Source organism: Bos taurus, chromosome 4, assembly GCF_002263795.3.
Source record: "Bos taurus isolate L1 Dominette 01449 registration number 42190680 breed Hereford chromosome 4, ARS-UCD2.0, whole genome shotgun sequence".
NCBI lineage: Eukaryota > Metazoa > Chordata > Mammalia > Artiodactyla > Bovidae > Bos > Bos taurus.
Window position 1 is genome coordinate 8,251,761 of NC_037331.1, and position 23,228 is coordinate 8,274,988.

At 40.6% G+C, this 23,228-nt stretch overlaps 1 protein-coding gene across 13 annotated transcripts in view; it reads left to right on the top strand.

Annotated features, from left to right (window-relative positions):
• CDK14 (cyclin dependent kinase 14) overlaps positions 1-23,228 on the top strand; it is a 678,396-nt gene that overhangs the window by 313,655 nt on the left and 341,513 nt on the right. For 12 of the 13 annotated variants that reach the window (XM_059885775.1, XM_059885772.1, NM_001206776.3 and 9 more), the window contains 2 exons: positions 367-429; positions 22,750-22,873. In XM_059885775.1, coding sequence (XP_059741758.1) covers positions 367-429; positions 22,750-22,873 — 187 coding nt within the window. The remainder of the gene's footprint in view (positions 1-366; positions 430-22,749; positions 22,874-23,228) is intronic. The other variant, XM_059885770.1, reaches the window with a different exon arrangement.

Here is a 23,228-nt window from a genome sequence, read left to right on the forward strand (position 1 = left end):
AACTGTATGCTTATGTGCTTTTAGTTGAAGTTAAAGTATATATATTTTAGGTAAGTTTTCTTCTTATTCCACTTAAGAGATACATATTCAGTGTGAGAATTAGGCATTTAACAGATTAACAAATTGTGGACATAAATTCTTTCTAATGCACAGATATGTTTAACGTAAGATAGAATCTGGAGTAATGATTCAGCTGTGGTCAATATGGAGGGTGGAGGAGCATGCAACTGCATACACTAAAAAATCCACCCACTTGCCTTATATTTGCTTAGTTCAGAAAGTAGTGATGACTTTGAAACAGAAAAATATTGATTCATTGTTTTATAGCCAAAGGGATGTTAATACATTTTCCTTTTTTCCTTCTAGCATACTGATTTATGTCAGTACATGGACAAGCACCCTGGGGGGCTGCACCCAGATAATGTGAAGGTAGGAAAAGATCTTTTAAGTCGAGGCTTAGCATTCTTCATGTGCATTTTTTGGGCCAAAAGCTAATCTCTCTACTATAATTTTTTTTTTTAATTGTGTGAAGAGAAGTGATTCTGAAGTGAACCATAGTCATTGATTTGACAATGAAAGCCATGCTTGGCCATTAAATATTTTCATTGGACTATTATTATTTAAACTGTACCCTATTTTTCCTTCATGGAGAAGCATTTGCCAGTAATGAGAGGGATCTACTGGAATCCTGCCAAAACTATGTTTTCAGTAGAGAGGAATCTCCAGTCGCTCTAGCTTAGCGCTCCATACTGAAATACCAATTGGTTTCAAGATAATGTATTATTATGATCCAAAACAGTGTTATGATGAGTTCATGGTGCATATTTTTTCATTTGTTTGTATAAACAGATAAAAATGATTTTTCCTTCAGTTTTCTTTTATTTCTTTTACCAGATATTGGATTAGTATGTGTAAAAACAATTAAGCTTTTCTAAGTTTTGACCTAGCAACCATTTTGGAAAATTTTCCCCATATTTCAAACTTAAAAGAGGAGATTCTTTTCTTGGCATATGTTAGGGAGTTAGAAGATACTAAAGTTTATCAGTGGGCTTAATGATGTGCTTACATTTTAGTTTTGAAATGGCTACATTTCAGGATCCTGAGAACCCATTTAGTGATATAAATGCATTTGAAGTATCATTATTTGTCTCCTTTTCATCCCATTCATTATCTGCACCTTTCTTGCAGTGTGGCATGGTTTTTCTGTTGTACTTTTCCCTTTGCTAATAGAGGTAGATTTCACATATAGCGTTACATGTGTTCATTTCTTTTTGCTTTATAAAAATAATGTTTTATTGTATATAGTTTCATATTTTCTTGATATCTAGTTAATGGGTTTTCTTTATTAATTAGAGATGTGATGTCACTTGTAATGAATTTAATTGAAACATTTGCCCACGTGGTGGTAAATGACAGAAGGATTTTTTCTCTACATTCCCTAGGACTGACTAACCAGTCATTAAAACTTTTGCCATTCTGACGAGTGAAAATGAAATGTTTTTACATTGGCATTTTCTTGGCTGCTAGTGACACTGGGCATCTTCATGTTTCTCGACCATTTGTGATTCTGCCATTACAATTTGCCTGTTCTTATATATTGTTCAATTTTCTATTGCATTGTTCTTTTCTTAATAAATTGAAGGCTATTTTTAATAGTTGTAACATTAATGATGGTGCTTTTTAAGATGATCACTTTTGTTATACAATTTTAAAATGTGGGAAACTGTAGGAACTCTGGCAAGACATTCTTTTTAAAATAAATACTAGAATCAGTATGGTACTTGAAGTATTTGTTGACTTTTTTCATATACGTCCTTTTTCATTGTTGTGATTTTTTGTTTTATTAAATTTTTATTTAGATTCAGTTTTTTGACTATTCGCTTTTCTTAAACATGTGTATTCATTGACATAGATAGATTTTTAGTGGTTGCACTGGGCAAGAAATTTTAACAGGCTAAGAGATTTTTTTATTAATCTTGTTTAATACTAATTAATAGTATTATTAATTACAATATGAATGTTTAATGACCGCAGTTTTTTTTCACATCAACATCATGGACTCGATGGACATGAGTTTGAGTAAACTCTGGGATATTATTAATTACAGTACTAATGTTTAATGACCGCAATTTTTTTTTAACATCAAACATCACCGACTCGATGGACATGAGTTTGAGTAAACTCCGGGAATTGGTGATGGACAGGGAGGCCTGGTGTGCTGCGATTCATGGGGTCACAAAGAGTCAGACACGACTGAGCAACTGAACTGAACTGAACTGAATGTTTAATGACCGCAATTTTTTTTTAACACCCAAACATCTCAAGTCATCTCATTACTACATTTAATGTTCTCTTTTTAGGGTTGATTGGGTTCAAAATCAATAGTATGGTACCTCCTTACTCCTATCTTCCACTTCAGCCCAGGTAATCTGCAGAGAGCCCAGCTAGTGAAAGCCCAGGACCTACTAGAATCAGTGGAAATCAGAGGCTACTCTGAGCTAACTTTGACCTCCCGACTTTAAATTCAGTGACAGGATTGAGATTAAAGAGCTGACTCAGCCTTTGCGAAGAACACAGGCATCACCGGATTTCCATTATCCTGGTTTGGTCTTCTCACCAACACTTTGTTGTTATCTAGTCACTTAGCCATGTCTGACTCTTTGTGACCCCCTGGACCACAGCACGCCAGGCTTTCCTGTCCTTCACTATCTCCTGGAGTTTGCTTAGACTCATGTCCACTGAGTCGATGATGCCATCCAACCATCTCATCCTCTATTGCCCCCTTTTCTTGCCCTCAATCTTTCCCAGCATCAGGGTCTTTTCCGTTAGTCAGCTCTTCGCATCAGGTGGCCAAAGTACTGGAGCTTCTGCTTCAGCATTAGTCCTCCCAATGAATATTCAGGACTGATTTCCTTTAGGATGGACTGGTTTGATCTCCTTGCAGTCCAAGGGACTCTCAAGAGTCTTCTCCAACACCACAGTTCGAAAGCATCAGTCCTTTGGCTCAGTCTTCTTTATGGTCCTGCTCTCACATCTGTTTAAGACTACTGCAAACACTATAGCTTTGACTACATGGACCTTTGTTGGCAAAATGATATCTCTGCTTTTGAATACGCTGTCTAGGTTTGTTATAGCTTTCCTTCCAAGGAGCAAGCATCTTTTAATTTCATGGCTCATTAGTTATGGGTAAGAATTGGTGGAAAACTTTATCTGTAAAGCAGAGAAAGAGAGCTCTTCCCACAGAGCATTGTTGTTTTCAGCTCAGGCTGGCATCACTGGTGATTTCTGTAGCCCTTGTAGTAAGTTCTGCTTTTTCCATTACATTACATTTTTCCTTAATTTCTTGATAGTCATGGAGAGATTGAGCTTATAGGTTACTGATTTTCGGTTACTAGGCTGCACTGCTTGAAATTGTGTTTCAATAATTCTTACCCGTTTTGTAAGCTTTTCTTTCACCCCATGATCTGTCATCATATACTTAGTATATGTATATATGCTGCTGCTAAGTCACTTCAGTCGTGTCCGACTCTGTGCGACCCCATAGACAGCAGCCCACCAGGCTCCCCCGTCCCTGGGATTCTCCAGGCAAGAACATTGGAGTGAGTTGCCATTTCCTTCTCCAATGCATGAAAGTGAAAAATGAAAGTGAAGTCACTCAGTTGTGTCCGACTCTTAGCAACCCCATGGACTGCGGCCCACCAGGCTCCTCCGTCCATGGGATTTTCCAGGCAAGAGTGCTGGAGTGGGGTGCCGTTGCCTTCTCCGATATGTATATATACATCATTCAAATATTTAGTATGTATAGCTTTCCCAATATGAGAGGCAGCAATAGGTATTGATATCTAAGTATCCCTTTCCTCATAGCTGTTGAGGTCTTGGCTTCTTTGAGGATTTGCCAAAATATTCTTGATTGTCCCAGTTCTTGGAATACTTAAGGGGGCAAGAAATTTTGGTTGGCATCGAAGAGGTCTTCAAACTGGGCTCCATAGCATAGTCATCTGTGAAATTAAAAAAATATACATATATGTATATGTGTGTATGTATATATATCTATACGTGGGCTTCCCTGCTGGCTCAGCGGTAAAGAGTCCGCCTGCCAATTCAGGATATATGGAATCTATCCCTGAGATGGGAAGATTCCCTGGTGTAGGAAATGGTAACCTACTCTAGTATTTTTGCCTGGAGAATCCTGTGGACAGAGAAGCCTGGCAGACTACAGTCCATGGGGTCATAAAGAATTGGACATGACTGAACAACTGAGCACACACACACACACACACACACATACAGTCTCTTTTCTTTTCCCAGAATCAAAATTTTAAAAGCACCTTAAGGAGGAAATGGGCTTCCCTTGTGGCTTAGCTGGTAAAGAGTCTGCCTGCAATGGGGGAGACCTGTGGGTTGGAAAGATCCCCTGGAGAAGGGAAAGGCTCCCACTCCAGTATACTGGCCTGGAGAATTCAGTGGACCATATATAGTCCATGAGTGACTTTCTCTTAAGTAGGAGATGGTGGGCATTTGCTCAGGCCAGGGCTGAGAGGCCTGGCTCCTCGCACAAGCCCCAGCATCAGCTGCTTTCCTGTGGCCTGTAGGCGTTTGCCTGCAGCCTGGAGCGCTGGTGGTGGTGAGGGCCTGTGCTCTCTCACAGCCCCGCAGCCTGGCTGCCTCAACAGCAGTCGCTCTGCCAGCCAGCTGGCTGGTGGGGTGTCCCAGAGAACAGCAGGGGCTGGGCAGGTAGGAGGGGATATGGGAGCTTCATAAAACAGGTCTCAGACCCAGGCCTGAAGACTGAAAGCGTCTTTTATGGGGCATCGGGTCAGTCCAAGAGAACGGACCTAAAGGATCTAGGTAACGCTACAGCAAAGGCCCCCCCTTGTCAAACAAGTGACTCAGAGGAAGCAAGGTTGGTTTGTTTTGATTAGACACAGAAAGAAGCATCAAAAAATTATGAATAATAATATCTAAGAGGCAAAAGAGAGTCATACACCTGTAAAGCACAACGCTGCATTACTTTCGTTGTTGTTCAGTCACTAAATCATGTCTGACTCTTCGCAACCCCATGGACTGCAGCACACTAGGCCTCCCTGTCCTTCACTATCTCCTGTTATTTTAAACAGGATAAATCAGTGAACATGAGGTAGCTTTGGAAATTAAAAATACGATGACAGAAATTAAAAACAACAACAGTAATTTTTAAATGGGAAACAGGATTACTTAGGATGCACTTTACATCATTGCTGTAGGTAAACTTTGAAATTTCCTTTTGTATTTTATATTCCCCTTCAGGTTTCTATTTTCACTATTTAAGTTAAGCAAAGTCTACTTTCTTCCACTTTTCTTCTTTGTACTTTCTAAAATAAAATGAAGCAATTACTAATATAATAAAATAAACAACAGTCGTAAAAATGGATGGAAGAAAAAGTTGGAGAATTGTACCAACTTGTGCTTATGCACAAAGTAGAGCATAAAATAGAAATCTGAAACATGAGACAAGAAGTATTTAAAAAATTTAGAATCCACTTCAGGAGATGGGCCATCTGAATAATTGGAGAAAATAGGATGGAGTTATTAAAATAATAAACTTTGAAATATGCTTCTTCTAGATGTGAAGGATGTGAACTTCAAGATTAAACAGATCTTTTAAATGCCCAGAACATTTAATGAAAATAGAAGAACAGTAGTATTTATTATTGCAGAATTTCTGAACATGATTTCAAAGACAGATCCTACCAAAAGGAAACAGATTTACTGCTCAGAATCAATAATTACAGTGGTGTCGTCACCATTTAGGGGGTTTTTCCTGGTGGCTCAGTTGGTGAAGAATCCACTTGAAATGCAGGAGACGGCTTGCAATGCAGTCGTTCGGGTTTAATCCCTGAGTCAAGAAGATCCCCTGGAGAAAGCAATGGCAACCCACTCCAGTATTCTTGCCTGGAAAATCCCAGGGATAGAGGAGCCTGGAGGGCTATAGTTTATGGGGTCGCAGAGTTGGACATGACTTAGGAACTAAACCTTCACCATTTGGACTTCAGCAGCAGCCCTAGAAGGGAGACGGAAGTTGGGACAATGACTTGACAATTCTGATGTAAAATTGTCCAATCTAGTATAATATGCAAACTATCAATGAAGTGTGAAAGCAGAATAATTATTTTCAGATGTTCAAGGAGTTGAAAATTTTGCATACCTTGCATCCTTTCTCAGAAAATGACTTGAAGATATACTCCACCCTGTAACTCAGGGAATAAACCAAGGCAGAAAAGAAAAGGAAACCTGGCAGTAGAGGCTACCTCTAAAGAGGGATGGAGATCCTTGAGATGATGAAAAGAATCCCAGTATAACAGTGGTGCATCAGGCTGGAAGAGTAACCCGTCAGTCCAGTCGCACAGGTCAGAAGACTCCAGGCGAGATTTCTAAGATGAAATTGTCAGATAGAATATCAAATGTGTTTGAGCAGATTTACAAGTTGGAAGGGGCTTCCCTGGCACCTCAGTAGTGAAGAATTAGCCAGTGCAGGAGCCACAAGAGATGCGTATTTGATCCCTGGGTCAGGAAGATCCCCTGGAGGAGGAAATGGCAACCCATTCGAGGAGAATCCCATGGACAGAGGAGTCTGGCGGGCTTCAGTCCACGGGGTAGCAAAGAGTCAGACACAGATTAGTGACTGAGCACTCAGGCACAAGATGGAAGAAGAATTTGGTGTTGAATTAGTGATAACCCCAAAGAAAACTCAACAACAGCAAACCAACCAACCAACAAAAGGTCTAGATTGTTACACCAGGAAAAACAAATTATTGTGCAGTAGAGAAAAGTATTCATATGAAACGTAATGGCTCAGCTGCAAATAACATTTACATGATGATAATACAGTATTATAATCAATATGTATTATTGTAATATGTAATCAATATTACATGTTGATGTATTACGTAGTTAAAAAAAGACAAACAGCTCTTTAGGATTCTGCTATGGCCAGCCTCATTCCAGGATTAGCATCCTAAAACAGTCTTCCATTTCAACTGCCACATTTGATATAAAATAAAGATCAACATCATTTTGTCAGAGCATTTTGACTCTTTGTCCAATGTTCTTTTCCTTACATTGCATGGGTCATTTATTAAATTACTGCAATTAGCGCTTTATTTGTGACTTTATGTGCTCTCAGTCACATAGGTTTTTCAGCATTTTCATAGTGAAGATAATAGTCCTACCTTCTCTGAGGGTACGGGAAGTTAAAAAAAATAGAATGCATCTTGTTAATGCCTGTGTTTTGGCATCTGAATTGCAGTGCATGGAAGCAGACAGCCCTTATCACCACGTTGCTTTCCATGGGGGGCCACTCAGCTAATTACGCACTGGCATTTCTTCACAGTTTGTCTGCACAGAGACAGTGCCCTCCTCCAGAGCTCCATGTAGGATCTGCACTGCAGGTGAAATTATTCTCAAAGAAGCCTGACTATGACACAGTGGCAGAGGTCCCATGGGTATTTCTGTGTGATGGATTAACCTATTTTTTTCATGTGGTGATATTTATTGTCACTTAAGATTTCTGAATGCAAAATGAAGAACCTAAGAATAATATTTACTAAGTTAACAGCTGTTCATAATGCTGTGCTGGATGCTGATAAAGAAAAACAGCTGAGCTAAAATAAGATCTTTTAATGGGTCTCTATAAATGCAGGGTGTGAAATCAAGGTGAGATAAACGATTGTCTTTAAAACAGCAAGTTCTTGCAATAACTCTGAAGCTCTGCATCTGGTTAAATACTTCATGGATTATTAAAGGGTTGGATGTGATAAATAGAAGATATTGATTATGGTGAACAGAAGGAAAACATACTGATCAAATCTTGCTTCTAAATTTGACAGTTTTGACTTTTGCTCTCATCACTATGTGGCATGATGATATGGAGAAATATTTTAAACATTTCTCTCGGATTATAAAAATGTGCATATCTTTGTTTAGATTTCATATAGCTTGTTTATTGTAAAAAGCTGGGATACCATGCATCTAAGAATTCAGGCTATTTTTCTTTACGGTAAATCAGGTCAGCTTGCAAGCGTTACAAAGGTGATGTATCACTGAGGAATGAGGGGGTAGAAAGGAACAAAGGAAAGAGTACATAGCTAGTGATTTCATAATAAGCCACAGAGTAGTCTATGGTCATTTTGTACTAAATCCCAGCAAAACATCTGTTAAAGTTTTATCTTTTGTGCTACATATTCCTTGTAAGCTTTGGAATAAGCACATCAGAAAAAAGATTGTTTCAGTGTTAACTAAATTTCTGTAGTCACTCTGCTGCTTTAATGGCCTACAAACTGAGTCTGTTTGCAATATGGTTCTGAAATAAATATTCACTATTAACTAATGGTCTGTATTGTAGCATAATATCAATTTTAGACAAATGGGTAATTTTAGCAGTTAATTACTTAGAGGGCAATTTAAAACCTGAATGGAAAGCCTGAGGACACTGGCCTTGTTATAAATATTTATGATGATTAAAGGCATAACAACCAATTGCTAGAACATGATAATTGGTTTGTAAGAATTTGGGGGGAGGGTAGTTCATTTTTCTCCCCTTTACAAACCATTCACTATGAATTTTATTGGGTGTTGACTATCATAGTTGAGTTGAAGACAGAACCTGAAGTTCTTCACTGTATAATCCTCAGTGATTTACAGATTGATTGGTTTTCTAAAAAGCGACCGTGACAGTCTAAATCTCTTTCATTCAGGTTTTCGTGTGTTCTTTAAAAAATGGCAAGCATAAGAGACTGAAAATTGAGATTCATCTTTAAAAAAAAGATTAATTGATGCTGTCTCCAGCTCATATCCAGAAATGTAGATGCTTACATCTTATTACCATGACAACCCTGGATCTTCCTGTATTTTTTATGTAATTACCTTCATTTCCATGTTATCGTAATGACTTTTCTAGATGATTTTTTTCTAAAAACACATTTGTCTTTTTTTTTTTTACAGAACTGTAATCAAAGATATCCAAAGTAATTCTGAATTCTCTGCCTTATTCTCTGAAGCATCTGAAATTCTTTTGATGTAAAGCCTTTTTATTTTGTATCTAAATATCTGTATTAATTAAAAAGACTTGAGGATTATTATGGTTGAAAAATTGCTATTTTTCTTTCATAGTCCAGAGAACAGGCAGGTGTATAACAGTCAGAATAATATTATGCCAAATTAAGATTGTCTTATACAGATGGCACAGTGAATGGATTCCTAAATGAGAATTTCTAATGTTGAGATAGGAAATCAGATAACACCTGACTTTCTCCATATTTTGCATTAGAACTTTCATTTAGTTGGTAATGATTCCCTACTATGTATTATAGTGAATATTATAAAGCCTTTCCTTTTTCTGTATTTTGGGAAATATGGTTATTTCATGAAGTCATTCCAGTGTTTTAAAAATTTGACACCTAGTCTCAGCACCTGTCCAGTTTTCTTTTGAACCTTTTCATCCTATTTCTATTATAACAAAATAATTTTCCATATCTAGAAAGTGAAAGATTAACAATGAAAAGAGTGAAATCCATGTGTCAATTCATACTGTGTTGGATGTTCAGAGGTAGTCTGAATAGTGAATTTCTGGCTAAGATGCGGGGCCTGCATTTGCTTGTTGAGAACATGTCTTTTGTATCCTTGGCATCATCTGCTGATCTGCTTATAACGATTTGAATCAGACAAAGAAATCAAGGCAGCTAATTAAACAGCCCACTCTTTCCTAGAGGTGCTTTAAAACCCAGATTGAAATGGAATTAACCCAAAGATTGATGAAATTCACATAGTCATTAGAATAACGCCATGTGATATTTTAATTGTCAGATAGAATTACCCAGCTTAGGGGGCAGATATCCAGGGGGAATAGGAAAAACACCCTCCTGGATTTTAAGCTTCAAGCCGTTCACCTTGCCCCTCTCCTATTTAAAATGAATCTTGCACTTGACTCCTTTGTTGGCGTGTTTTCCTAGACAAACAAGAGAACGCAGGAGGGAAATTAGCTGAGTGGTAGTGTGTGTATACACTCCTGGGGATTTTCCTGATTGGTTTAGACAGGTTCTGCCTCCATGTGACTAGCCAGTACATTTCATAGATATTTTCTCATTAATACAGAAATTCTTGTCACTTGTGACCTTTCTAAAGAGGATGCAGAGAAGTTTATTTATCATACCTATCAAACTCAGAGTCTTTACTGCATGCCACTTGAAACATATTTTTCTCTATTGTTTAGCTTGCAGATGTGATCTTTCTCTAAGACTCTTATGCTCAAGATTCATCAGCTCCATCAGTTTTTCAGTCTGCATCTCTCTCTCATTTTTTTTTAAAGTTACATTGGCCTTATCAAATGATACTAAGACAATTCATGCTGATAGTGTCTGAGATGTTACTTTAGGCAGTAAAACCATTTTATTGTTGCCATTCAGTTGCTCAGTTGTGTCCCACTCTTTGTGACCCCGTGAACTGCAGCCCACCAGGCTTCCCTGTCCTTCACCATCTCCTGGAGTTTGCTCAGACTCGCATCTATTGAGTCAGTGATGCCATCCAACCATCTCATCCTCTGTCGCCCCCTTCTCCTGCTCTCAATCTTTCTCAGCATCAAGGTCTTTTTCCAGTGAGTCGACTCTTTGCATCAGGTGACCAAAGTATTGGAGCTTCCGCTTCAGCATCAGTTTTTCCAATGAATATTCAGGGTTGATTTCCTTTCGGATTGACTGGCTTGATCTCCTGGCAATCCAAGGGACTCTCAAGAGGCTTCTAAATTCTATTTTTTTCTTTTCATCATGTATAAAAAGAATGGCTCTGAAGTTGGGGAAGCAGTGCATGCATTCACAAGTGAAGTTGAGTAAAAATTTGTATTTCATTCTATTTCTTTTTGGTTTCAAAAAGTGCATACCAGTAAGGTCAATGTATACTCAACATTATTTTGTTATTTGAATTCCTTGAAACAACTGTTTCAGTTTTTCTCTTGGAAAATTATGTTGGGTAACTAATAAGCCAGTAGCTTAAATCTGATTGTCTTGTTTCTACTCAGGTAGGGAATATTCCTAATACTAAATTTAGGCTACTGAGCAACTTTTTATTTTTTAAAATAATTTTTATTTATTTGTTTTATTTTTGGCCATGCTGGGTCTTTGCTGTGCGTGGGCTTTTCTCTAATTGTGGCGAGCAGGGGCTACACTCTAGTTTCAGCTTGTAGGCTTCTCGTTATGGCGGCTCCTCCTGTTGTGGAGCACAGGCTCTAGGGCACAGAGGCTCTAGGGCACGCGGGCTCTAGGGCACAGAGGCTCTAGGGCACGCGGGCTCTAGGGCACAGAGGCTCTAGGGCACGCGGGCTCTAGGGCACAGAGGCTCTAGGGCACGCGGGCTCTAGGGCACAGAGGCTCTAGGGCACGCGGGCTCTAGGGCACAGAGGCTCTAGGGCACGCGGGCTCTAGGGCACAGAGGCTCTAGGGCACAGAGGCTCTAGGGCACGCAGGCTCTAGGGCACGCGGGCTCTAGGGCACAGAGGCTCTAGGGCACGCGGGCTCTAGGGCACAGAGGCTCTAGGGCACGCGGGCTCTAGGGCACAGAGGCTCTAGGGCACGCGGGCTCTAGGGCACAGAGGCTCTAGGGCACGCGGGCTCTAGGGCACGCGGGCTCTAGGGCACAGAGGCTCTAGGGAATGCAGGCTCTAGGGCACGCGGGCTCTAGGGCACAGAGGCTCTAGGGCACGCAGGCTCTAGGGCACAGAGGCTCTAGGGCACAGAGGCTCTAGGGCACGCAGGCTCTAGGGCACGCAGGCTTCAGCAGCTGTGGCACGTGAGCTCCGTAGTTCTCCTGGGCTCTAGAGTGCAGGCTCAGTAGGCTTATTATTTGCGGCACACAGGCTTAGTTATCCCGCAGCTATGGCTGTCTTTTTGGATCAGGGATCGAACCCATGTCTCCTGCATTGACAGTCAGATTGTTTACCACTGAGCCACCAGGGAAGCTCTGACCAACCTTGTTAAATGGAAGGTTCTTGTCCTCAGCCCTCCCCAGTTCATCATCATACCTACAAAACCCTCATAACTGGGAAGCCTACTTATTATCTAATACATTATACATTAGTGTAATATATTAGCGTTCTAAAAAAGCTAATGAACTTCTTTCAGGGAGCATGGGCAAACCAGGCTCTGTTTTTGCCGTTTGACTCCTTGTAAGTATCCCAGTTCTGGATCCCATGAGCCCAGTCACCTTCGTCCCTGCGGGCATCTCGGAGCTTAGAATAACCCCTTGCTGGCGTCCTCCATTGTACTGAGGCGGGAGGAGTGGGCAGAATGGGAAGCCAACTTAAGGGGCACAGAAAGTGTGCAAGGTCATTTCCCCCAAGACTTTGCCCAAGTACTTGAGATTCTTATTCTCTGAGTTATTCCCTTTTCCAGAAGGTTATCATTTTTAGTACAGAAGATTAATGTACAAATGTAGTAGAGTGCAAGGTAAATTTGGTTACATTATCTGGAAATGATGAGGCGTGTTACACATCTCAGCAGAGGGAGTGGAGTGAAGAAGCAGAAAGTTGACTAGAAGAACTCAAATAGAACAAGATATGTCAAGGCAGACTCCCCTAAATCCTCAGATTTCCTGAGAACTGAATCTGTGCATGTGTGCGTGCTAAGTCGCATCAGTCATGTCCAACTCTGTGCGACCCTATGGACTGCAGCCTTCCAGGTTCCTCTATCCATGGGATTCTCTAGGCAAGGATACTGGAGAGGGTTGCCATTCCCTTCTCCAGGGGATCTTCCCACCCAGGGATCAAACCTGCGTCTCTTACATCTTCTGCATTCGCACGTGGCTTTCCACTAGCATCACTGGGAAGCCCCAATCTGACTGTAGTACATGGCAAAAAAGGGGCGCATCTCTGATCTGACGCCCTGGCATAAATGTTTCTCTTACACCATCCCAGGAGCACACTTAATATGTTCAGAATGTCCAGAGTGACAAATTATACCATAGTTTTTATTACCTGGACTTTTAGTTCTATCTCCCTTATATCTCCATAGAGCTTTCTTAGTATTCTTTTTTTAAAAATCCAACACATAAAATTACAAAGATGCTTTATAAAATATAAACTATTTGGGCATTAATTATGTACATTGCATTACAGATTAGGATTTGATATTTGCATTAGGTATCTTCAAATTTGAAACTCGACTAAATGAAATAAATCATACTTTGAAAAATTGAAGAAGACCTATTATTGCAGTAAAATCATTATCTGATTTCTATTAGAAAGTATTTTACTATTCACTAGATATTTCAGGACTCAAATTTTTAAATTATTTTTTACTCCTAGAAAGTTTGATGTATTGAGTAATTTAATGCTTGTGCATCTTTGGATTTTTAAATAATATGATGCTAACCATGAGGCATATTATTTGAAGCATTTATTACCCATGTACTACTTTGGTTTCTTTGCTAATGTCATATTTCCTATCCTTGTAGTCACACAGTGTATTACTTTTCGTTACCGTTTGTTTAATCAAACAATATACATACGCTTTTTGGTAGCAGTATTTTATTTTATTTTATTATTTTTTTCTTTTTTTTTAAATTTTATTTTATTTTTAAACTTTACATAATTGTATTAGTTTTGCCAAATATCAAAATGAATCCACCACAGGTATACATGTGTACCCTGTGGTAGCAGTATTTTAAATTGTGGGTGTCAGAGCAAGACAAAAATGGGAAATGTAAGTATTGGGAATGGGAAATGGACCTCTGCTACATGTGCTGTGTCTCCCTTTTTCCAATTCATGTGATTTCTCTGAGCCTTTATTTCTTTATCTGTGAAATAAAGATAATAGGATCTGCCTAGCAGAATTGGTAGGAAGATTAATTTACTATTAAGTACTTAGTAAACAGCAGTTACTGCAGTTGCTTAAATTGCAGAGTCTCTTCTATTGCTGTTATCCATACAATAATGAAATGAGACAGTTTTATAGCTTGGACAAATATTAAGGGCATGTGAGAAAATTAACCATTTTCAAGGTGAGCAACTTAAGATGACGGGTATTTAACCTTGGTGTGCAAGTGACAGAAAAGTAGCTTGACTGTCTCTGTAAGAATTAGTGCTGTTCAGTGAATGGGTGAAGAAGTTGGGGTATGTATGTGGTACATACATACAATGCAATATTGACCATAAGAGGGAATGCATTTGAATCAGTTGGAGAGAGGAGGATGAACCTAAAGCCTATTATACAGAGTGGAGTAAGTCAGAAAGAGAAAAACAAATATATTATATTAAAGCTATATAATCTGGAAAAACGATACTGATTAACCTAATTTGCAGTGAAGGAATGGAGACAAAGATGTAGAGAACGGACGTGCAGAGTGCGAGGGGATATATATATATATATATGTATATATATCCTGCCTCTCTCTGTATATATAGTTATGCCTGATTCTTGATGTTGTATGGTAGAAACCAACACAAGATTGCAAAAACAATTATCCTTCAATTAAAAATAATAAAAAATTATGGCATGGTCAGCGAAAAAAAGGACTGAGATTTTACTCTTCATGAAGAAGAATTAGTGCTGTCCATGCTGCTGCTGCTGCTGCTAAGTCGCTTCAGTCGTCTCCGACTCTGTGCGACCCCATGGGCAGCAGCCCACCAGGCTCCCCCGTCCCTGGGATTCTCCAGGCAAGAACACTGGAGTGGGTTGCCATTCCTTCTCCAATGCATGAAAGTGAAAAGTGAAAGTGAAGTCACCCAGCCGTGCGGGACCCTCAGTGACCCCATGGACTGCAGCCTACCAGGCTCCTCCATCCATGGGATTCTCCAGGCAAGAGTACTGGAGTGGGGTGCCATCGCCTTCTCCAATGCATGAAAGTGAAAAGTGAAAGTGAAGTCACCCAGCCGTGCGTGACCCTCAGCGACCCCATGGACTGCAGCCCACCAGGCTCCTCCATCCATGGGATTCTCCAGGCAAGAGCACTGGAGTGGGGTGCCATCGCCTTCTCCAATGCATGAAAGTGAAAAGTGAAAGTGAAATCACCCAGCCGTGCGCGACCCTCAGCGACCCCATGGACTGCAGCCCACCAGGCTCCTCCATCCATGGGATTCTCTAGGCAAGAGCACTGGAGTGGGGTGCCATCGCCTTCTCCAATGTATGAAAGTGAAAAGTGAAAGTGAAGTCACCCAGTCGTGCGCGACCCTCAGCGACCCCATGGACTGGAGCCCTGCAGGCTCCTCCATCCATGGGATTCTCCAGGCAAGAGCACTGGAGTGGGGTGCCATCGCCTTCTCCAATGCATGAAAGTGAAAAGTGAAAGTGAAGTCACCCAGCCGTGCGCGACCCTCAGCGACCCCATGGACGGCAGCCCTCCAGGCTCCTCCGTCCATGGGATTCTCCAGGCAGGAGCACTGGAGTGGGGTGCCATCGCCTTCTCCGTGTTATCCATAGGCCTTTCATCTATTGCTAGTTGCTCCAATAAACCCTAAGAGATGATGGACATCCCTTGAAGATCGTGAACCCTTGCCTAGAAAATCTGCAAATGTTCACCGTGCTGAGTCTCATATTAAATGGACCCTTATACATTAAATAATGCATGCCTTTCAGACCATTCATAAATCAATTGTAAACATTGAGACAAAGAGCGTCAAAATCAGATATCCTTAGATTTTGAGGGGGGATGAGGGGGGTAAAAAATTTGTTGCTCACTGCAAGTGCCAATAATTCTTCTGAGTAACAGATATAACGTGCTGAGTCCAATGATGTGTGTGCTTTTAATCAACTTGCTCTAAATATTCTGATAGCCTTATCTTGATATTGTTTTTTTTATCTACTCAAAGTCCAAAGAGTTTCAGAAGAGACTAGAAGGAGTATTAAGGATATTCCCAAGCAGTATCTGCCATGGCCGCGAGGATATGAGTTGCTTTCTGCTGGGGATGGCAAGATAGCAGGGTTATAGATAGATCTCCTGCTGGCAAAATGTCCTTGTTCATCACGTCATTGCTGTTTTAGGCATTTTCCCATTGGGGTTCTTATTGCAAAAAGTGAACATATTTGAACTGGAGTATAACTCTTCAGTGATCCAACTGAAGAATCTGAAGACCTCTCCCTTCATAAAGTTGAGTATGGCCCTCTGTGATGACTGGGAGGGGTGGGCTGGGTGGGGGGAGGGAGGGAGGCTCAAGAGGGAGGGGATATATGTAAAATTAGGCTGATTCACACAGTTGTACAGCAGAAACCAACACAACGCTGTAAAAATTTAAAAAAAAAATGCCCTAAGGGGACAAAATATTCTTAGGAAGACCTTATGGTTACTACAGTAGATAATAAGCAAATAGAAAGGAAAAATATGTTAATTTATCAACTTCAGTATATAAAGGTTTCTGCTGCCATAGTATTTACTTTTAAGAGGATTTTAAATAGCAAAAATAGACATTCAAGAACCATATGCTTATTACATACTACATTAATTGAGACTTTTACAAACTTGGGTTCACTTAATAAAAGTACTTTGATTATATTGGGTGTATAGCTGTATTCATCCATGTGTTTAGTAAGCATCATCCTTGGTTAAGATAATGAGGTGTAGTGGAAAGTTCACGAGTGTTGTGTGATGGTTGGATTGACTGAGTAAGTTTCTTGGGCTTTAAGAGCATTAGTTTTCTCATTTGCTTAAAAGAAAAGGAAAAAAATAACGAGATTATAAAAGACACATAAAATTACTTAGTCTTTTTTCAAGTTTATTTATTGCTTATATCTCTGGCTGCTCCGGGTCTTAGTTGCAGCACTTGGGGTCTTTTAGCTGCGGCACACTGGGGCTTTTGTTTGTTCGGTTGCAGCATGTGGGATCTAGAGGGCTTCCTAGTGGCTCACTGGTAAAGAATCCTCCTGCAGTGCAGGAGACTCGGGAGACCCAGGTTCAGTCCTGGGGTGGGCAGGATTCCCTGGAAGATGAAACGGCAACCCACTCCAGTATTCTTGTCTGGGAAATCCCATAGACAGAGGAGCCTGGCAGGTTACCGTCCATAGGGTTGCGATGAGTTGGACACGAGTGAGCGACTAAGCATACCTGTGTGCACGTGGGATCTAGTTCCCTGAGCAGGGATTGAACCCGGGCCCCTTGTATTGGGAGTTGTTGAGTTCTAGCTACTAGACTAGCAGGAAGTCCCAGAACAGTCTTCAAATGAGTGTAAACCTTCAATTACTATGAGTCTGTCTTCCGTTTTTGTTTTTTTTTTTTCAGTACCTGAGATCGCGTCGACGTTCACCAAGTTTTATTAGGGAGCTACAAAGCTGATGTTTCCTCTTCCTCTGCATGCAGCCCCTCCTTTGGTGGTACTTCTTGTTCTCATAGTACCCTCTGGTTTTCACAGAGATCAAACTTAGCTTTTTATGTGGTGATTTCTACAACAACCCAGTGAACTGGCTTTCTTAAAAATTTACATGGGCCAGTTAGATACTTGCCTGTATGTCTAAAGAAAGAAATCCCTAAGACTTGGGTTCTCAAAACATTCCCAAGCAATGTTCTATGGCACATTCTGTTAAACTCGGAATGACTGCTCTTTCCTTGTCCCTTGAAGGGACAATATAATTCACTGAAACCATTAGTAAACTTGGTGTTTTAGAAATAACATTTTAAGGTGTTTAACAGAAAATGCTCCAAGTTTACTAATGGTTTCAGTGAATTACATTGTCCCTTCATCACCATTACTATTATGATGGTGTGTTGATGGTTTTACAGTTTCATATATTGTCAGGCCAGAATACTGGAGTGGGTAGCCTTTCCCTTTTCCAGGGGATCTTCCCGACCCAGGAATCGAACCAGGGTCTCCTGCATTGCAGGCGGATTTTTTACCAACGGAGCTATCAGGCAAGCCCTTACTAATGGTTTTAGTGAGTTATATTGCCCCTTCACCACCATTATTATGATGACGGTATGTTGATCATTTTACAGTTTCATATATTGTCTTCTTTTCATTAATTACAATTTTTCTTCTTATTAATTCATCTGCCTAGTGATTTCCTTGCTTGCTTTCCTCAATTTTTTCCCTCAGAAAAGCAAGAGGTTTGTCATGTAATACATTGTCTCATCTTGTGTATCTAATGAATGCTCCTTTTCCTACTAAACTTTTATGTGTAATGAAGTGTCCTCCCTCCTGTGGCCTTCAGTTACACTCCGTTTGTGTAGCTGTCATAGTGCTGCTGCTGCTGCTGCTAAGCAGACCTCTTTAAGTGCAGTTAATCTGCTTATGTGCTTCCCAGGTGGGGCTAGTGGTAAAGAACTGACCTGCCAGTGCAGGAGATGTAAGAGACATGGGTTCAATGTCTCAGGAAGATCCCCTGGAGGAGGGCATGGCAACCCACTCCAGTATTCTTGCCTGGAGAATCCCATGGACAGAGGAGCCTGGAGGGCTACAGTCCACAGAGTCTCCCAGGTCAGACACAACTGAAGCCACTTAGCATGGATACATGAATCTGTCTATGTGTCTCTCATATCCAGTGGGCTGTGAGTTCCTCAAGTCAAGGAACTACATCTTACATCCTATTCATCTTTGCATCCCTCTTACATGATAGCACCTGGCAGATGGTTGGCACTTCGTAAATCCTTAAGGAATGTATTATCTGGGGATTTGTTCTGACTTAACTTTGTGCATTGTTCAAAGATCTAAAAGTTTGTGTGGGGCTCTCATTTGATGCTCTGGGCTCTGTCTGTCTTACTTGGAGCTTATTCGTCATGTATACAACTGTAGTTGAGTGTGTGGTTGCATCTTTCCCTAACACTGATTTTCTTAATCCTCTTTAATCTGCTATCCTATTTGAATAGCTTCTGGATTAACATGAGGATTATATATTTCTGCTAATTAGTAAAGGTGTTAAAAGAAGAGCCCTTTGGGACCGTTTGGTCTTCCCACTTCTACTCTTAGCTTCTAGAAACTCCCATTCCAGGAGTCTGTTCTTTTTTCTATCTGCTTCATCCAGATGTCCCTAAATCCTGTTCAGTCATCACATTACTTAGTAATGAGTGTCAGCTGTGGGAGCAGATTAGGAAGATGGTTGAGGCAGTCTGAAATTAAAAGACGCTTGCTCTTTGGAATAAAAGCTATGATGAACCTAGACAGCATATTAAAATCAGACATCACTTTGCCGACAAAGGTTCATCTAGTCAAAGCTATGGTTTTTCCAGTAATCATGTATGCATGTCAGAGCTGGACCATAAAGAAGACTGAGCACTGAAGAATTGATGCTTTTGAACTGTGGTATTGGAGAAGACTCTTGAGAGTCCCTTGGACTGCAAGGAGATCCAACCCATCCATCCTAAAGGAAATCAACCATAAATATTCATTGGAAGGACTGATGCTGAAGCTGAAACTCCAATACTGTGGCCACCTGATGCAAAGAGCCGACTCATTGTAAAAGACCCTGATGCTTGGAAAGATTGAGGACAGGAGGAGAAGGGGACAACCGCAGATGAGATGGCATTACCAGCTCAATGGACATGAGTTTGAGCAAACTCCAGGAGATAGTGAAGAACAGGGAAGCCTGGCGTGCTGCAGTCCGTGGGGTCACAAAGAGTTGGACCTGACTGAGTGACTGAACTACAACAACACATTCTGGGGAGACAGGGGAATCCCATCCTGTGATAGGCAGATGTAGCAGCTGCCCCTGGAGCACAGAGGAGGAACGCCTCACACAGACCTGCAGGGAGACTGAAGGCCTGGGGTCCAGGGAGGAGTGGCGTTTGAGGAGAGACCTAAGAAACACAGGGAGATTAGCAGGCAAAAGTGAGACAAGGCTTTTCTGTGAGAGAAGACGTAAGAACGAGGGAAAAGGGTTGAACAGCAATATACTTTGAGTGTGCTTGGGGTCGGAAATGCCTGGGCACCCAGCTGGAGTCAGGGCTCAGCTCAGTGGCCTTGAAGGCCATGCTGTTAGACGCCTGTGCTTTTTCTTGCCGATTGGAGGAAGCAGCTTCTGTGTGGACACTGCCTATTTGTGTTCTGGCCAGGATTCCTAGAGTAGAGTGGTTAAGGGAGTAGATTTTGGAGTCAAATTTCTTGGATTTGAGTCCCGGCACTTAAACTGATTCCAGTTTCCTCATCACTGATACAGATAGGATGCGATGTGTGCGTGTGTGTGGGCACAGATGTGTGCAATCATTTGTGTCTGACTCCTTGTGACTCCATGGACTATAGGAGCCTGCCAGACTCCTCTGTCCATGGGATTTTCCAGGCAAGAATACTGGAGTGGGTTGCCATTTCCTTTTCCAGGAGATCTTCCCGACCCAGGGATCGAATTCTCATTTCTTTCATCTCCTGCATTACAGGCAGAGTCTTTACCAGCTGAGCCACCAGGAAAGCCCGGAATAGTGGTACCATCACCATTAAAATTGTTACAGAGGTCAGGGACTACCCTGGTGGTCCAGTGGTTAATACTTCGCCTTCCAACACAGTACAGATTCAATCACTTGTCAGGGAATGAAGACCCCACATGCCTTGGGGTCAAAAAAACCAAAGCATAAAACAAGCAGTGTTGTAACAAATTCAATAAAGACTTTAAAGAAAATATGGTCCACATCAAAAAATCTTTTTAAAAAATTTCTTTACAGAGATCAAAAGAATTCATATTCTATGATGTGTAGAATAGCAGCTGGCACTTTGTATCATTTGCTTGTTCAACTAAAATATGTTGCTGTGGTTAGGTAGATAATCACAGTCTGGTAAGTCCCAGCTAGCACCTTGCAGAATGCAGACTTTCAAAATCAGTTTATTTTTGAAATTCAGTTTATTTGTTTTGCGATCTGCCTATGTGACTGATGAAAAGCTTTTGAAAATGCAAAGTGGCTTTATTTGCTCATCCTTTTTCCCTTCTGAACTGAAGGGATTTGGATTTTCTTTGCAATTGTAAGCTTTTCCGCTTCGAGATGCAGGGGGTTTTAGAAGTGAGGAATGAGGCTGGAAGCTGCTGCTGATGGCATTAAGTCTTTCCATCTGCTACACAGGAAGGACTGAAAGGAGGAGTCCAGGAGAAGTTTACTTCCTGAGATTCTTGAGCCAGTGATTTAATCCAGCCTAACACAGAACAGGTGTTTAGTTTCTGGTGCTTAGATTCTGGAAATAATGAATCTAGGCCTTCCTGACACCATAGCTTATTATCACATACAAAGATTTTGAAATGAACGTATCTACTGTCTTTCATGCTGGGAAGGATTGAGGGCAGGAGTAGAAGGGGACGACAGAGGATGAGATGGTTGGATGGCATCACCGACTCGATGGACATGAATCGGGGCAAACACTGAGACTTAGCGTAGGACAGGGAAGCCTGGTGTGCTACAGTCCATGTGGTGGCAGAGAGTCGGCATGACTTAGCAAGTGAAGTGTTCCAAGGTATCCCCCCTTTAAACGTTTTACTTGGCTTTCAGAGCCCCTAGTTAGTTGGAAAATATTCTGAAATGTTAGCTCCCATGGCCCTTGAGGAGTTGCCAGTCTTTTTTATGTGAAGATTCTAGAATCCTTATCCTACCAGTATGCATGCTAAATTGCTTCAATCATATCTGACTCTTTGCGACCCTATGGACTGTAGTTAGCCAGGCTCCTCTGTCCATGGGCTTCTCCTGGCGAGAATACCGGAGTGGGTTGCCATTCCCTTCTCCAGGGAATCTTCCTGAACCACGGACCAAACCCGTTTCTCTTATGTCTCCTGCATTGGCAGTGGGTTCTTTGCCACCTATTGCCACCTGGGAAGCCCTATCCTACCAGTATTTGGCAGCTAATTCCTTTAAAATTTCCCAGAAAGTGCATTTTGTTACTAGCTGATTACATAGACTACAGTACTGATGGCACTTAAAACCACTTGTTTTTAGTTTTGTTTTAGGATATTGTTTTTTTTTAAAAACTATGTCAATTAGGATTATTTTGGCAAGTAAATAGTTTAAAGATAGTCCTTTTTTTTTAATAAACAGAGTATTGGAAAGCCTAGTGGATCACCTTTTTTGTTATAAAAATGGAAATATTTATTATGATCCAATATGAATGGAAACAGAGAAGACCATCAGGCGCTTCTTAATTGTATTTCTTATGAAACTCTTGCTCTTGAATTCTTGATTTCTCTGTTTTCTGTGATTCCTGTCCCTTTAGGTTGGGTCTGTTCTGTAATTAGCAAAAGTACACGTCTGTCTTTAGGCAACAACCTAATCTCTGTGGCCGTATGTGCCGAAGCAGTGTAATTACAGTGTAGTAATAATTGGACCCCGTGACTGTTTCTGTTTTAATTATTTGAAATCATCTTATCTTTCTATTCCTTAAAGCATGTTATTGAGTGAATCACTGGATACCATGTTTATATCATTTCCATGGAATTAAATATATGTTAATTAAATTTACATTAAAAAATTCTGCTTCCTTTTATAACATTGTGAATAGGGTTTTTTCTCTGTCACAAGCATCAGTTCAGACCTGAGGAAATCAAATATTATTTAGAAAATGGTTCTTTACATTTCGCTTAATTTCTAGAACAAAGATTGGATTATAGATCTTTCTGGCTAAGGAACTCTGGGTTGCCATAATAGGTTGTTAAAAATTTTCAGATTTAGTTTGTGCGTTAGGAATTTCCATACATGTATGCAAATTCTGTTTCAATAGTTTGATAGAAAATTTAGTGATGGGTACCCATTTTCAAGAAATACAAGTACTTGGCAGACTGTATGTAGAAAGTGGCATTGGACTGTGTTCGTATTTTAACTTTTCTCTCCCTGTTTTTCCAGCTGTTTTTATTTCAGTTGCTGCGAGGGCTGTCCTACATCCACCAGCGCTATATTTTGCACAGAGACCTGAAACCACAGAACCTTCTGATCAGTGACACGGGGGAGTTGAAGCTGGCAGATTTCGGTAGGAAAGCAGTTAATTACCAGTCTATTTTGTCACACGGAGAGAATGCCAGGCATATGGCGGCACTGCGTTCGTTTAGGTGCCCGTCTTCTGTCGTTACAGATCCTGGTAACATTCTTTCAGGAGTGAAGAAATTTTTTTTATGATCAACATCATGCTTGATGGATTTTTTTAAAAGTCTACATTGCTTATTAAAGTCTTAAATAAGCACAAATCAGATTTCATATATTTCCAAAGTTGAAGTCAGTATAATTTTGAATATAAAATACTTTGAAAGAAATCTTTTTTTTTTTAATTAGGAAAATGTCAAACGCATTCTTAAGTAGGATACCTTAAGGGGTCTCCCTTACTCTTG